Source organism: Pelecanus crispus, chromosome 1 (assembly GCF_030463565.1).
Source record: "Pelecanus crispus isolate bPelCri1 chromosome 1, bPelCri1.pri, whole genome shotgun sequence".
Classification (NCBI taxonomy): Eukaryota; Metazoa; Chordata; class Aves; order Pelecaniformes; family Pelecanidae; genus Pelecanus; species Pelecanus crispus.
The window spans coordinates 42,055,439-42,070,070 of NC_134643.1; the positions used below are offsets into that span (position 1 = coordinate 42,055,439).

The following is a 14,632-nucleotide window of genomic DNA, read 5'->3' on the forward strand; positions in this document are numbered from 1 at the left end:
TAACTTAGGATATGAGACTGAACTATCACACGTAGACATGCTTTCCCCTAACTGGGAAAATGAAGTAAAACTTTGTGGGTTAGCGTAACGAAAACGATTGATTTACATTACAGGAGCAGGTAGAGGAACCAAATATTATTACAATCTTATTGTCGAGCAGAAGAAAGGATCCTTATTACAATTTGCACATGGAAAACTTTGGAAAGGCAAGGCTAAAACAGTTTGCTTCAGGCCTCCCACAAGTTCTGATGCAGCTGTGAACCCACCCTGGTCCTGAACATTGAGGATGACCATGCATTTTAAGAAGGGGGTTGTCTGACTGACAATGGCCAGTTTAGACTGGAAGCTTTTGCTGGTTTTTGTTAGTTGTGATAAATGGTAAGATTCCACAATACTCCATGGGAGCTATGAAATGGTCTCAAAACTTCTGTTGTGCTTCTGTGTTGGTCTCTTTTTAAGAGTAAAACGAACTCCCTGATGATGCAGATATGTAAATGCTAGTTATAAGATGCTGAGTCTAGCAAGGCGAAAGGCATTGAGGTTGTGAAGGGATATAGTCTGCAGCTGAGTTAGATGTGACATGAATGTCCTGGGTTCAGCTGGGTTAGAGTTAATTTTCTTCCTAGCAGCTGGTGTAGTGCTGTGTTTTGGATTTAGTAGGAGAAGAATGTTGATAACACACTGATGTTTTAGTTGTTGCTAAGTATTGCTTATGCTAGTCAAGGACTTTTCAGCTTCCCATGCTCTGCCAGGTGCACAAGAAGCTGGGAGGGGGCACAGCCAGGACAGCTGACCCAAAGTGGCCAAAGAGCTATTCCATACCATATGACGTCATGCTCAGTACAGAAACTGGGGGGAGTTGGCTGGGGGGCAGCGATCCCTGCTCGGGAACTGTCTGGGTATCGGTCAGCGGGTGGTGAGCAATTGCATTGTGCATCACTTGCTTTGTTTATTATTATTATTATTAATATTTTACTTTATTTCATCTATTAAACTGTTCTTATCTCAACCCAGGAGTTTTCTCACTCTTGCTCTTCCGATTCTCTCCGCGATCCCACCAGGGCAGGGGGATTGAGCGAGTGGCTGCGAGGTGCTTCATTGCTGGCTGGGGTTAAACCACCACAATGAAGCTTAGCACTATGAGCGATACCTCCTGCTACTTGCCTTGTGCAGCTCCCTGCTCAGTGTCTCAGCTTCAGTGGATCTGGCTTTAACTTCTTCCTCTCAATCTGTGTGATCTGTACATATACCAAGTAAAGGCCACGTGATGCCAGCCGCCGCATTCAGCTAGGTTGCCCCTGTTTGTCAAGGGTAGAGGGCAAGTCACGGATGGTGCTTTTCAAGGGGAAATGGTGACTGCTTCCCCCACCTGGTGCATTGGAACAGAGAAAACTCTGTGAGTACTTGAAGGAAGCTCACTGAAATAGTGCTCCCAATTCAGATGTGCTGTTCAGTCCTATACTCTATAAGGTAACCTATTTATCCAAAGTAGGTCATGGAAAAGTTTTGGAAAATGGGAGAAGCAGAGAGGAAAATTATAGGGAGAGCAAGTGACAATGGTAGGTGACAAAATGAGTGTTTAACCTTCAGAATTTTAGTGTAAGAGAAATTAAAAATCCTGAAACAATTTCACAAGTAGATTTGAGAGACTGAGACAGTACCTTAACACTACGGTCAAGTTATTGTTTCAGCAGTTGCCTTCTGCTCACTTGAAACTTCTGAGCTAATAGTAGTCTGAAATTAAGTAGTAAACAAATTAATTTAAAAAAAATCAGAAGTCTAAACCTTTGCCCCAGAGACATGAGTATTTCAGAGACAAGTGAAGTTGTCATATACATATAAATACAAAAGACCTCCAGGATCTGTATGGGATTGTTTTACCTTCAGAGGTGATTAATTGCTTTATTGATGTTGCGGTTAGAAGAGAGTCTTACGATCGGAGTCTGGTCCTTACATGGCTCAGGCAGAAACTACAGCCATTGCTATCTCGATTAAAAAGCCTTCTCCAGTTAAGCATTCTCTTTTAGCGGAAGCGCTCTTTGCTTGTCACCAATCACCCTTCAATAGAGAAGGTACGTTAAGTCTTTCATTACAAGACATAATTCCTATCCCTTAATACATCTTCTCTAAACCAGCTTACGCTTTCCAAAGCAGTACTCTGTAAAAGGAGGAGAGATGACTTTCCACATCAACGAATTGCCCACATCAACACCTCAGCACAACTTGTCTGCGCAGAAACAGAGCCCCAAGTTCTCTTCGGCGTGCTGTCCCTGCTGGGCCCTGTCCCGGCACTGCTGGGCCGCTTCCTCCCCCCAGGGCCGGTTCCTCTCCCCAGGGCCGCCCAGAGCCGCAGGCCCTGGCCTGTAAGCCCTGGCCTGTAAGCCCTGGCCTGTAAGCCCTGGCCTGTAAGCCCTGGCCTGTAAGCCCTGGCCTGTAAGCCCTGGCCTGTAAGCCCTGGCCTGTAAGCCCTGGCCTGCCCTTCCGCCCACCCTGCCCGCGGCGGGGGCAGAGGGCAGGCCCCCTCGGCCTCCAAAGCGCTGTTTCCCGGGCAGGGCCGGGCCGGGCCGGGCGGCCGTCGGCGCAGGGCTGTGCCCCGAGGCGGGCAGCGGCGTGAGGGGAAGGCGAAGGCGTTGCCTTCCCGCGGGGGCGGGCGGGGGGAGCCGCCCCGCAGCGGGGGCACCGGGCTTGCGGGGTCGGCACAGCTCCCCCGGGGCGCCCGCAGCCCTCCCGGCCCGGGGAGGAGCGGGGGGGGGAGGGTCCTGCGACGAGGCTGGGCAGCGCCCGGAGGCGACGCCGCTGCCCGTCCCGTCCCGCCCCGGCGGTGCGCGGCGGCGGCTGAGGTAAGCGGGGGCCGTGGGCGTCCGTCTGCCGATGGCTCTCGTCACCCGGAGACGGGTCGCCCCTAATCGGGTTTCCATCAGTCTCGGCGGGGGCGTATAAAAGGAGCCGCTGCGGGGCGAGGCGGGCAGAGCGCGGCGCTGCCCCCCGCCCGCCCGCTCGCTCCCATGCAGCCCGCCATGATGATGTTCTCCAGTAAGTACTGGGCGCGGAGGGGCTTCTCGCTGGACTCGGCCCTGCCGGAGGAGCGCCCGGCCGTCGGCAGCCTCACCGTAAGTGGCGGGGCTGGCAGCGGGGCTGCACCGCCGGGCCCACCCGCGGCGGGGGCAGGAGCGGGAGCCGCCGGTCGGGGGGGAGCCGCTGGTCAGGGGGGCTGCGGGGTGGGTCGGGTTCAGCCGTCCCGTCCCGGGGGCCCGCTGCCAGGATGCCGTCCCCCTTCCCCCCGACTTTAGGGTCAGCTGAAGCGTTTTTCAGCAGTTACAGGGGCCGGTGGAACTTAACTTGGCAGTCTAATGGGTCCCCGTTCGAAACTCTGCCTTCGACGCGTCTTCAGACACCACTGCGAGTTTCGCTCGAAATGACAGCCTTACTACAGAAATTAACCATATCGCTGTCGTACTAACAGAAGAGCGTCGCGGTCCGGTTCAGGTGTTTCTAAGCGCTTGCATTTTGAAAGCCTGCGATTAGCCCTGCCGACTGCGTGCGCTAGCGCTGCGTCAGCAGAATCTGCCTTCTCGAGACGCTCGCAACCCTCGCGGCACGATACGTAAAACATTTTTTGGCGACGCGCAAGTGGCGTGCGCGTACACCGCGTTGGCGCCTGTGGCACTTCCATTGCTGAGCAGCTGGCTTTGAGGTTTTTCCAGCTTCTGCCAACTCGCAGGGGTGTGAGAACGCGCGGGAGCATCGTGTAGAGGATGTGCGATTTCCCTCTTGAAAACCCTGTCGGGAGGTAGAGGCAGTTCTCTGTAAGTTGGTGATATGGGTGCGACAGGTGGTTGGGTGGTATCAAGCATGGAATAAACTTCTGTATGCTTACAGGTAAATGGGTTTGAATAGGTGTACTTTAATAAGAATGAAGAATGTTAATAGGTACTAAAACCGTAACCTGCTCTGAATATGTAAAATATTTAGGATTACGGAGACTTTGCCTCCTGTAAAATTTTGCAACACATAAAGATTCAGATCACTTGAGTAGAACCAATGGAACGCACCAGTTTGTACCAGTTGTGAACTGGCCTATAGTCTTTATAGTAAAATGTGAAATATCCCTATTTGTACATGCTTTGCTTCTATTGAAAATACTGAATTAAATGGGATAAATATGGTTTACTGTCTTTATATTTGAGTTACTTTCTTCACTGAGTTCTGCTATAGATGACTTCTTTTTCCTGAGTGCTTGTGCTTGCTCCAGATAATTCATTTTCATTAGGAAAACTGATCTGCTAGTCATTATTTAATTATGGAGTGTACTAATGAGGATGGCTGATAAGATTTGAGTTCTTGCAATATCACAGCCTCTTCTACTGGGCTCGTAACAATTAGCTAATCTAGTTTTCAAATGCTTGAGAGAGGCTTTTAGTCATCACTTCAGGTAATGCTCGCTTGAAAGTATTAGGGAACCTGTGACAGTCTTGAAAGGTTCCAAGTGCTCTCATTTACCAGAGAAATCGATGGTATTGAGATTCTCAGACACTCAGTGGAGTATATGACCCTCGGTACATAGCTTCCAGAAAGCGGCACACAGTGAAAAATCACGGATGCTATAAAAACACCATCTTTGTCGCTTGATGCAGAGGTTGTGTACTTGTTGAATGTGAAAAGGGCTCAGCCAAATCCCAAATATTATTGAAGTTAAAACAAAAGTGACCTTCTCTTAAACTATCCCTGAGCAAACCTCCTACCGAGCAAAATCACATGCTCAATTACTAAAAAATAAACATGTTTGAAACCCTTCATGTATCATTCCACAAACATAATTGCTTTTCCAGATTGTTTCTGTGTAGCCTAATAAATGATGAGAAAAGACCACAGAGACTTTTTAGCATGTCCAGTAGGTAGTTTAAGTGTGGCTAGTTTGACCTGTGTTGTTTAAAGAGTGACTTTTAGTAAGATGATGCATTTTAACTAGCCTTATTTTTAATTCAGTGCATTCTTGTACCTTTAAAAAAAGTCTCAGTAGATCCAGTGGGAGCTGACTTGGGAGCTGCAGGCTCTCTCTTTAGTGGATGTTTCAGAGTGGACTAGGATCGGGTGAAAAAGTAAACCAATTTGACATGAACCATGTGCATGCATTGAGATGGCTGTGATGCAAATAATCATCACTGTCGGCACTATCCATTTTTAAGAAAATCATTTTACATAATCCAGTTTGAAAAGGAATCAGGCTGAAGCTTACTAATTTTCTGCTGGGTCACGGAGCACTCGAAATTTTGTAAAATATTCTAGAAACACAGGGACACTCTTTGCTAAAGTCTGTCGGCACAGATCCACAGACATTATGCAAGTGGGGTAGCCTACCTGTAAGGGAAAAATGAGAATACAGATTTAACTTGGCTGTCATCAAGTGTTGTGAGACCTATTTAAAAACTTCATCTGTTCTCAGGTTATTTTCCTTTCATGCTGCTTTCAAATTTACCAAAGAAAAAAATGAATCCCTGTGGAATAGTTGTATATGATTCTTAGTTTCTGTCTTTAAATTTTTCTAGTGACTGTATTATGGATGATACTGTTTCAGAAAAGCAGTTGGCAGCTCACTGGAGATTTTATTTCTCCAGGAGTCACAACCTGGGCATTGGAAAATGCAGGCTGGTTGTTGAAAGTCATGGTCAATCTTACAAAAATTGTCTATAAAAACTGTACTGTTGGCATCTCAACAAGATTTAAGCTGATAAAATTACACTTTTCGGAAAATACTGGCTGAAATTTGGCTTAAAGCAGTCTTTGACCCCCAAACCATGAGAAGAATGTAGGAGTGGCCAAGGATGGTGTGATTTTCTGGGGTTTTTTTTTTTGAGTTCCTCAGCCAGCTCATCTTCTAAGGGAGGTACAGTCTAAGCTTGTATTTCTGTGCTTGTTTGTGTAATCAACAGAGGTTTTGCTTTCTCAGGATAAATGTCATTACATGACAACATTAATTGTGGTACAACAGAGAACATGAACTTTACGTTTTAAATTTAATGGTTAAAAGAAAAATACAGACCAGTGTAAATCATCATGAATTGACGGGTACAGGTTAGAATAGCATCACTGTAAGCTTTGCAGTAATTCAGACCATCTCCATTTGCTTCATGTTTATTACTAATTATAGCATTGCCCTAATAATATATTCATATTTGTATCCCAAACATTTATATACTTTTCCTTATGCTTTTTTATGGACTGGCCTCTTACTCAATCATCTCTAATGGCAGCTTTTGACCTGTGATACTGGTTTTAAGTAAATACATTACCTTGTAAATTAAGTGTGGATGAGCTCCATTCAGCTATTTTCTAACAAAAATTTCTCTTTGCCTAAAAAGACTTTATTTTAGGAAATGTCCATTTGCATCTGAAATTGTGCTGTTCTTTATCCATCTGTAGCTGAACAGATCGAGTTCTGGGAAAAATGAGGAAAAGAAAGGCAATAAGGGAAATGGCAAAGGTGAATCTGTTTCTGAAGGTGGAAAGACAGCTGTAGTGTTTTCCTTGAAGAATGAAGTTGGTGGATTGGTGAAAGCTCTCCGACTCTTCCAGGTAAAGCTTACAAATCATTACTCTGACTGGACTAAGGAAGGCTACTGAGGTCAGGTTGTTTGTTGGTATAAATCTAATGGACTGTGGCGGCAGGAATAGAGTGCAGTTACACTCTGCAGAATTGAAGAAAAGTAACTTAAAATTTTATGGACCATTCAGCAAAGCATTTGGGCTTGCGAGGGGTCTTCTGGAATAAAGTTTAACAGTGATGCTGATTTTCACACCGTTCGCTTTAGATTTCCGACATGTGATTCTCAACACTGTGAATTAGATTTGAAATTGTCTGCGCAGGCCACAATGAAAGGAGGCACTTTCAGAGAGCAGTTCAGAATATAAATTACATACAGTCAGGTGGTAGTGGCGGCTTTGCTGCAAGACGATGTTTGGTCATGAAGTTAAATGCACCTTTAAGTGCTTGCAGGGTCAGGGCTTTATGCGTGTAACTAGAACGTAAATTGTGAAGTATTGGTTCCCATATAGATCCCCATGCAATCGGTGGTTTTCGGTCAGACTGCTGGTACTGCACGTAGTCTGCTTGCCTTATTAGTAAACTAAAAAGGGCTTGGAGGCATGTCTGAGGATAGGTAAATTGAAGCAGTCTTAGGTTGTTCAGTCTGTGCAGTGCAGTGAAGAGAAAGTTAGGAGGTGGCTTGGGGTCTACTTCTAAGGCCAGACCATCAGAGGGGTGTAAGTGTGGGAGCACTGGGCATTACCGATCCTAACTCACAGGAGCTGGCTCTGGGAGCAGATTCCCAAAGCTGATGTAGATACCTAGATTTCCTAGCCAAGGAAAAGGGGGTGAGTTAGACCCCCATGAGGGAGGCTGCCAGGAACCAGGGTGTTTGACAGAAAGCTGATAGGAATTGCAGGAATCATGTTTTCAATGCAGCTTCTCTCCAAGGTTTGTCTAACTGCAGCTCTGGCTTAAATGCTTGAATGGGTTCATACCTGAAATCCTGGATTTACACATCAGCTCCCCCTTCCTGGAAGTGGACATGTAACTCACTCTGGTCTCTTAAAACGTGGCTGGAAGATGTTGCAGAGAGATCGCCCCCATTCATGGAGTCACTTAATGATTTGAATACCGTGAGAGAGAGTGCAGCGTTTTGCTCTCTTCTCAACCTAGGCTAGGTCAAAGCCAGTTGTCTGACTTTCCAAGAGAATGCTGAAAACTGGTAGCTCTGTGTCAGCTGAAGACACACAGGGGAGTCCTGTGGCCTGTGTTATTCAGGAGTAGATCATCAAAATGATCCTGCTTGGCTTTGTAATCTGCCAGTTTACAAACAGCAGATTCAAAGTCCTCAGCAGATGGAGGGTTTTCCTTCTGTGAATTTATTATGTGAATGGGTTAGCTAAGGAGATACACCATATACATACCTTATGGAGCATGCCAGTTAAAGAATTATGTATATCCAGAGATGTAAAAGCAGAGACTGCTGGTTGGCTGTACCAGAGGGGACCTTCACCCAAAACGGACATTTCTGCAAAATACAGCAGGCAGGTGGAAGTACAAGCACAGAGTTCTCCCCATTCGGAAGTCAAAAAATGTTTTATTGGCTTCACTGAGTAAGTGAAAGGATGGTTGTGAAAAGTAACAGATAGTTTGTGTCTGGCAAAAAAAGAAAAAAATCAGAGAGTCAATAAAAATACTGGTTGAAAGTAATCATCTAGTCCAACCTCCTGTTTTGAAGCAAGGCTATGACAACACTGGATCAGGTCAGCCATAACACATTGTGATTGTCTGTCATTGTACAACACCCTTGGCAGACCAGTAGTTGTGGTGGGAGAGATACCCTATAGGAAAATGTTAATACTAGAACTATTTACACACTCATGCGTTTAGTTTTGATGGGGACATTATAATAGAGAATAAATTGAATTAGATTTTAATTTTATTACTAATACCACTTCAGGTAGTTCATAATTGCTGCAAGAAAGATAGATGAGGACTGGTATACAGTTATCCTTAAAAAATATTTTCTCCCTCGTGTTCATGAGAGATGCTGAAGTAGTACACATTTAATAGCATCTAAGTAAACACACTCAAATCTAGTTAAATTAACAGTATTATTATGCACATTGCCTGACAGAATTGCATTTCATGTTTAACAAAGGTAAATATACAGTTGCATTACAATTTTTTTTCTTTTTAAAAATTATAAAGTAATATTGTCCTTCATAAAGATTGCCTTGATAGATACAATTAAATCATTAGTTAATTTCTTCATTAAATACAATAGTATTATTTTTACATTCAGTATCCAGATTTTTTTGTCTTTATTAAGCATCACTAACCAGTTATGTAGGTCCAAAGTGAGCACTTTCAATGAAAACACCTTTTAATAACTGGGAAAAACTTCCCTGAGGAACATGCCATCAGTATTCCCCTTCTAGCTGGTATGTCTGCATTTCTTATGCTATTTCATCTTTCCACAGGAGAAACATGTGAGTATGGTTCATATTGAATCACGGAAATCAAAGAGAAGGAACTCGGAGGTGGAAATTTTTGTGGACTGTGACTGCAGTAAGAAAGAATTTAATGAACTAATCCAGTTGCTCAAGTTTCAAACTAACATTGTATCTCTCAATCCACCAGAAAACATCTGGACTGATGAAGAAGGCAAGGCTGCTTTTGTATCACTTGGTTTAGACACTGACAAACGTTTTGCACAGGTATCTCCACAGTCTTACACTCCAGTACATTCAACTCACATTCTGTCTTCTGCAGATCTCGACTGTGTCCCTTGGTTCCCCAGGAAGATATCTGAATTAGACAAATGCTCACAGAGAGTTTTGATGTATGGATCTGAGCTGGATGCAGATCACCCTGTAAGTGTAACATAAAATTGTATTGTAGATAATTTGTTCAGGTTATTTGCCAGTCAAATAAAAGGCCTGTTGACTGCCTATTCTGGGTACTTTTTTGAGCATATGGTTTTCAGAAGATGGGGATTTAGTTTTCTTCAATGGTTTCAGTGAATTAATTTTCCTTTTCTGTAGTAGGACACCCAAAAAGGAGGTCCTCCTAACAACTTATTCACTCTTGAACGACTACGCCCCCTTTTGTACTGCTTTCATTTATTTATTTTTTTAATTAACTAGTTGATAGAAGCTTTCAGACTCTGAAGAGTTTAGATCAATGTGACCTTCAGTTCTGTCACAGCTCTTAGGTACGAATTGATATTAACCTAGGTGTCGGAGAAGAAAGAATTATGAAGGAGGACTTCCTTGGGCACTCAAGAGATAATTGCAAAATAAATCAGAGCAACATGTTCCTGTTTCTGCATGAATGCAGCAGATGGGAAGGTGTCTCTCATTGTTTCCTGACTTTGGTGACAGGAGACATTTCACACAAGCTGTATCTGCAGTAGTGCCAAATGCTCAGTGCAAAAGGCAAAAAAAAAGATTTATTATTGTTTTATTTCTTTTGGCTGATGTCCATAAATGCTTAACTTCTGGGTCTCCAGGTAGCAGATGATGGCAAGCATTTGTGTTACAACATTTTCACTTGTTATAAATCCAAGTTTCTACCTTTGGACACTTGGCTGAAAGATACCGGTGGTAGCTGGTTGTATTCATTCCTACTCCAAAGTAATATAGGCTGTATTAAACTGGTATTGTAGGAAACTTCCAGCTGAAAGGAGGTAGGTAATGAGCTAAGATATCTGACCACAGTCTTGTAACAGAATCAGATTAAACTGTGTAGATGCAGGTGATAGTCTCTTTTGGTTTTTGTCACACACATTTTTGTTGGTATTGTCCAAGGTGATGAAAGACGGCCCCAAAGAGATTGTAAGTGACAGCAGAAAGATCAGTTCAGCGTAGGGGACTCTCTAGTGATGCATCTGTGCTACAGCATGGTACTACAGTGCCTGCGCGGACTCCTCCCTGGTGACCGCCTTGGCTGAGGAGAGGCAGGTCCTCCTGGTGGCCCTGGGTTTGGGGCTCTATGTCAGCACAGGAACGGCACTCAGACTGCTGCCTTCCGTCCTGTTTGCTCCACAGCTCCTACAGCTGCCGTGCCGTGGTGGGGGTTCAGGCACAGACCCTCATGCCTGCATGTACAAGCAAAGAGACATCATCATGATGTCCCCTGGCAGCCCCACTTCCCTGTTTCTGGTGTCACCTGCCTGTGTATCAGCCACGATAAGCATCATCACCTTGCTGGGTTTTCAGCCATCTCTACTGCGCATGGGCCTTTCCCACGCTGTGGGCCCACAGTTGGGGAGCGTATTCCTGGATCTTGTTTTCTGCCATGTACTTCTTGATGACAAACGAGGATTTACCTAGCATTTTCTCAGAATGGAAGAGTCTGTTGATGACCTGCAACCATTAACAGTAATTTGGTTCAAACAGAGACTGTAATGGCAGCTCATTCTAGCCTTGAGTCGATGACTGTGACGAGCCATTTGATACTGTTTTATGTTCTGAGCTGGTGCCTTCATTAAATACTTGAGTGCTCTGCTGAAAATCTGCCTTCAGTTTTACAGACAATGAAAAAAGACATTTACATTATATGAATATATATTTTACACTTGGGGGAACTCTTATAAACATAATTTACACACCATTTGTTAGCCTATGCAGCATGCTAGGTATTAGAGATGGGGGAAAAAACTGTAAAACCTGTGACTGGGCTTTCCGAGGCCAATTCTGGTGCCTGCCCTGTTCCTCAGTGGTGGCGTGTAGGTGCCAGAGGACCAAAGAGAATTATCCTATTACAGAACCAGCATAGCACCGCTTCAGCAGCATAGCCCTAACCCACTCCATACTGGCTAACAGTTTCAGTCTCAGTTTCACTACACATGACAGGCTTTTAAATCCCCTGTGCTGTCTTCCATCGCTTTTCAGCTCTTGAATGGTCTGCAGCTGAGTAACTCAATGCTTACGTCAAAAACATGAAGCAGACAAGGAGGCACCCCCAGATTATAGCAACTTTTTGCCAGTCGAAAAGCTTTTCTGTGTGGGAGTGGAGGCTTGAAGGTTTTCTGCAGTCCTTTGACATCCTCCTTTACTTTGCCCCAGCAGCGCAGCTTTGGTTATGGGGCAGTAAAATGCCTTCTGAGTTTTCTGGAAGCATGTACAAATATTTCAAATCAAACGACTTTATCTTTTCATTCCTTTCAGTGATTTGCATTTATGTATGTGAGCAGTAAGGAAAAAATGCATTTTTCAGCTGGCTAGGGGGAAATGCAAATGCACTTTCTGGGCTACTAACTGGGGAACTTAGATAACTCTTTATCCTATTCCATGTTCAAGAGGTTGGGAATTCTGCCTTGAAAACAGGTAACTCTTTTTGTAGTCCAAAACCTGAAGTATCTACATCTTTTATAGCTATAGAAGAGATCTTGTTCTAGTTTTAAGCAGCTCAAAGGGCTGTAACTGGCTGGTGTGTATGTGTTATATAGTTCTGTTGCTCTTAATATGGAGAAGGTATGAACCCACTGTAGCCCACAAGGTAGAGCCCTTCCTCTGTAACTCAAATTGGAGCAATATGCGTATTTGCTGCCGGAGGCTGATGGTTCAGTCCCTAATGTGTTGGTTAAGATGGCCACTGCTGAAGTAGTATCTTCAAAATGAGTTGTGTATGAACTCTGGGTGCTTGGTTCTTCTAGTAAAGAAAGATGTATTAAGGATAGGTAAATTATTCTGCTTTGTGCCTGTGTGTAGGTCTCCATTCAGATTAAGAAAAACCTGAGTGAGACGATATGACAAGGAAAAAGTTTCTCTTTTTCAGCATCTTGGATGAATGACTGTACCTATGCACAAACCTGTCTTGAAAAAACTCCTGTGGGACTTTGGTGGGGAAAAAAGTGAAGAAAACCTTATCTTCTCTTGCAGTCCAGTAGACAGTGTTAATCAAAATACAATATAATTGGGTACTAAATAAACACTTTAGTGATTTATTTTATAATTCTTACAGCTAATTTTCTGTCCTTATTGTAAATTACTCTCTTCTTCCTTGCTTAAGGGATTTAAAGACAATGTATATCGACAGAGAAGAAAGTACTTTGTGGATGTTGCCATGAGCTATAAATAGTAAGTACTGGCATAATTCTTTCCTGTGCTGCTGACTAGTTAGAATTCATGCTCTACTTAATTCTGTAGGATGAAGTTTAACGGTAGAAAAAAATAATCCTTTAAACTTTGACTAGTTTAGTGTAGGCTATAAATGACAAACCTGATGCTTGAAATCCCATTACATTTTCGGTACAGATACAGGCAAGTAAAGCATTTAAAGGTAAGCACTATCTTTTCAGCATTTTATTCATAGCTGCTTAAACTTAAGAAACTCTTACAAATGCTTGTATGTCTTAACAACAAACTAATGCGCTGCTGAATCGCACATATCTAGCAACCCTACGTAGTTGGATGAGCTCACTAAAACCTGAAATTATTATTTTCTTTTCATGTGCTTACTATACTGGATGCTACAAAATGTCTTTTATCAATTTTGCCAACACAGCTCTAAACTTCTCAGAATTCAGCCAGTGGATTTCTCTGTAGTTAGTGGAACTGGTGCTTGTGCACAAATACACTGCATGTGTTTTCTCATTTTGATTTTTTTTTTTTAACATGTCAAGTCAGTATTTTCAATTTGCTACTGTCCCTGGCAGGCAGAAAACTTCCTGTGCTACCTACAAATACCTACTGTATTGCAATTTTCTTGTCACAAGCATTCAACTAATTCTAATCATACTCTAGGTTTTATTTGCAACAGTCCTAAGCCCTCATTCTCAAGGGAAAGAACATACTAATTTCATGTTCTTTTCCATTTTACTACACTTCTTCAGGTTTTTCATTTTTCTTCTTTGAGATTTCTACTTACGTTGTTGAAAGAATATAAAACACAACAATTTTTTCTCCCTTCATAGAAGGCACATCCTGTCAGGAAACAGTTAAAAATGGATTTTTGTAGGTTTTCCAGTTCTGGGTTTTTTTTGTTTTAACATAAGCCTAATATACAGACTGCAGAAGGCTGGGGGGACAGGAGGGTTAACTCTGCTTTGTGACCATGTAATCCTGATTATATTTCTCCTTTACTTTTGTCCCATTCCTGTCATCAAGCTATTACCAATCTAATAAATGTGTAAGTGCTAGTGTTGGTTCCCCTTATTTCTGCCCATGGTGGCATTTGTTTAGCTGGGTGCTCATGACATTCATCCAGCACACTGAGCTGCTGCCTGCTGGGGGCAGGGTGCTGGTTGGTGGAGAAGCTTCCTAGGCTGACCAGGTAAGTCCTAAGTTTAAACAGTTTTGTGAGGGTTTGGTTTTTTTGTTTGTTTGTTTGTTTACAGCTGATTGATTGATTATCTTTTCAGTCTAATGCTTGCTGTAGAGTTAGTTCTTCTTGCCTAGCATTTATTGCAGTGTGAAATGTCAAGCAGGTACCTGTGGATGAGGGCAGTCTGTGCTCCTAGAGCTCTTTCAGTAATCTCAGATAGTTCTCCATTTACCCATGATGGTAACAGTAGTGCCATGCATTTCCCAGCTGCTAAGTTGCTGGAAATACCTTCCTCCCTTCTCCCTCTCAGCTGCCTAAATGCTGGAAAGATCATGCTTCTGGCCCACTAAGCAGTGGTCAGTCTTCTGCTACAAAGTTTTATTTTTTTCCCTGAAACCAGTGAGAAATGTCTTTTCACAAAAATCATGTAAAGTAATCCTGCATATTCCCAGAAAAACAGATAAAGGAAAGGAAACATCTTTTCCTTCTTTAGATTTTGAAGGCTCGAGAACTGTTTCTGCAGGCACATTACAAAAATCAAACAACCCAAACCAGAGGTTATTTGATGACCAGATCTTGTACTTCAGCAAAGCCGCTCAGAAGTACTCCTTCATCCCACTGATCTTTAAAACCTTAAAAAGTTTTCAAACTCTTCCTATTGTCAGCAGAGGGAAAACAAGATGCTTCATGTATTTTTAGTTGGGACCACAAAATAGCTGGGAGGCCAGTGATTAGGGCAGTTACCTAAGATGTGGCAAAATCTCATTCATGCTCCTCAGGTCTGCTGCAGTGGTTATCTTAACACCAGGGATGTGCCATATCTACTGGGCTGTA

At 43.3% G+C, this 14,632-nt stretch overlaps 1 protein-coding gene across 1 annotated transcript in view; it reads left to right on the plus strand.

Annotated features, from left to right (window-relative positions):
• The first annotated feature begins 3,005 nt into the window (after positions 1-3,005).
• Positions 3,006-14,632, plus strand: part of TPH2 (tryptophan hydroxylase 2) — a 52,582-nt gene continuing 40,955 nt past the window's right edge. The window contains exons 1-5 of the mRNA XM_075716090.1: positions 3,006-3,110; positions 6,421-6,573; positions 9,010-9,193; positions 9,302-9,402; positions 12,545-12,612. Of these exons, the coding sequence (XP_075572205.1) occupies positions 3,006-3,110; positions 6,421-6,573; positions 9,010-9,193; positions 9,302-9,402; positions 12,545-12,612 (611 nt within the window). The remainder of the gene's footprint in view (positions 3,111-6,420; positions 6,574-9,009; positions 9,194-9,301; positions 9,403-12,544; positions 12,613-14,632) is intronic.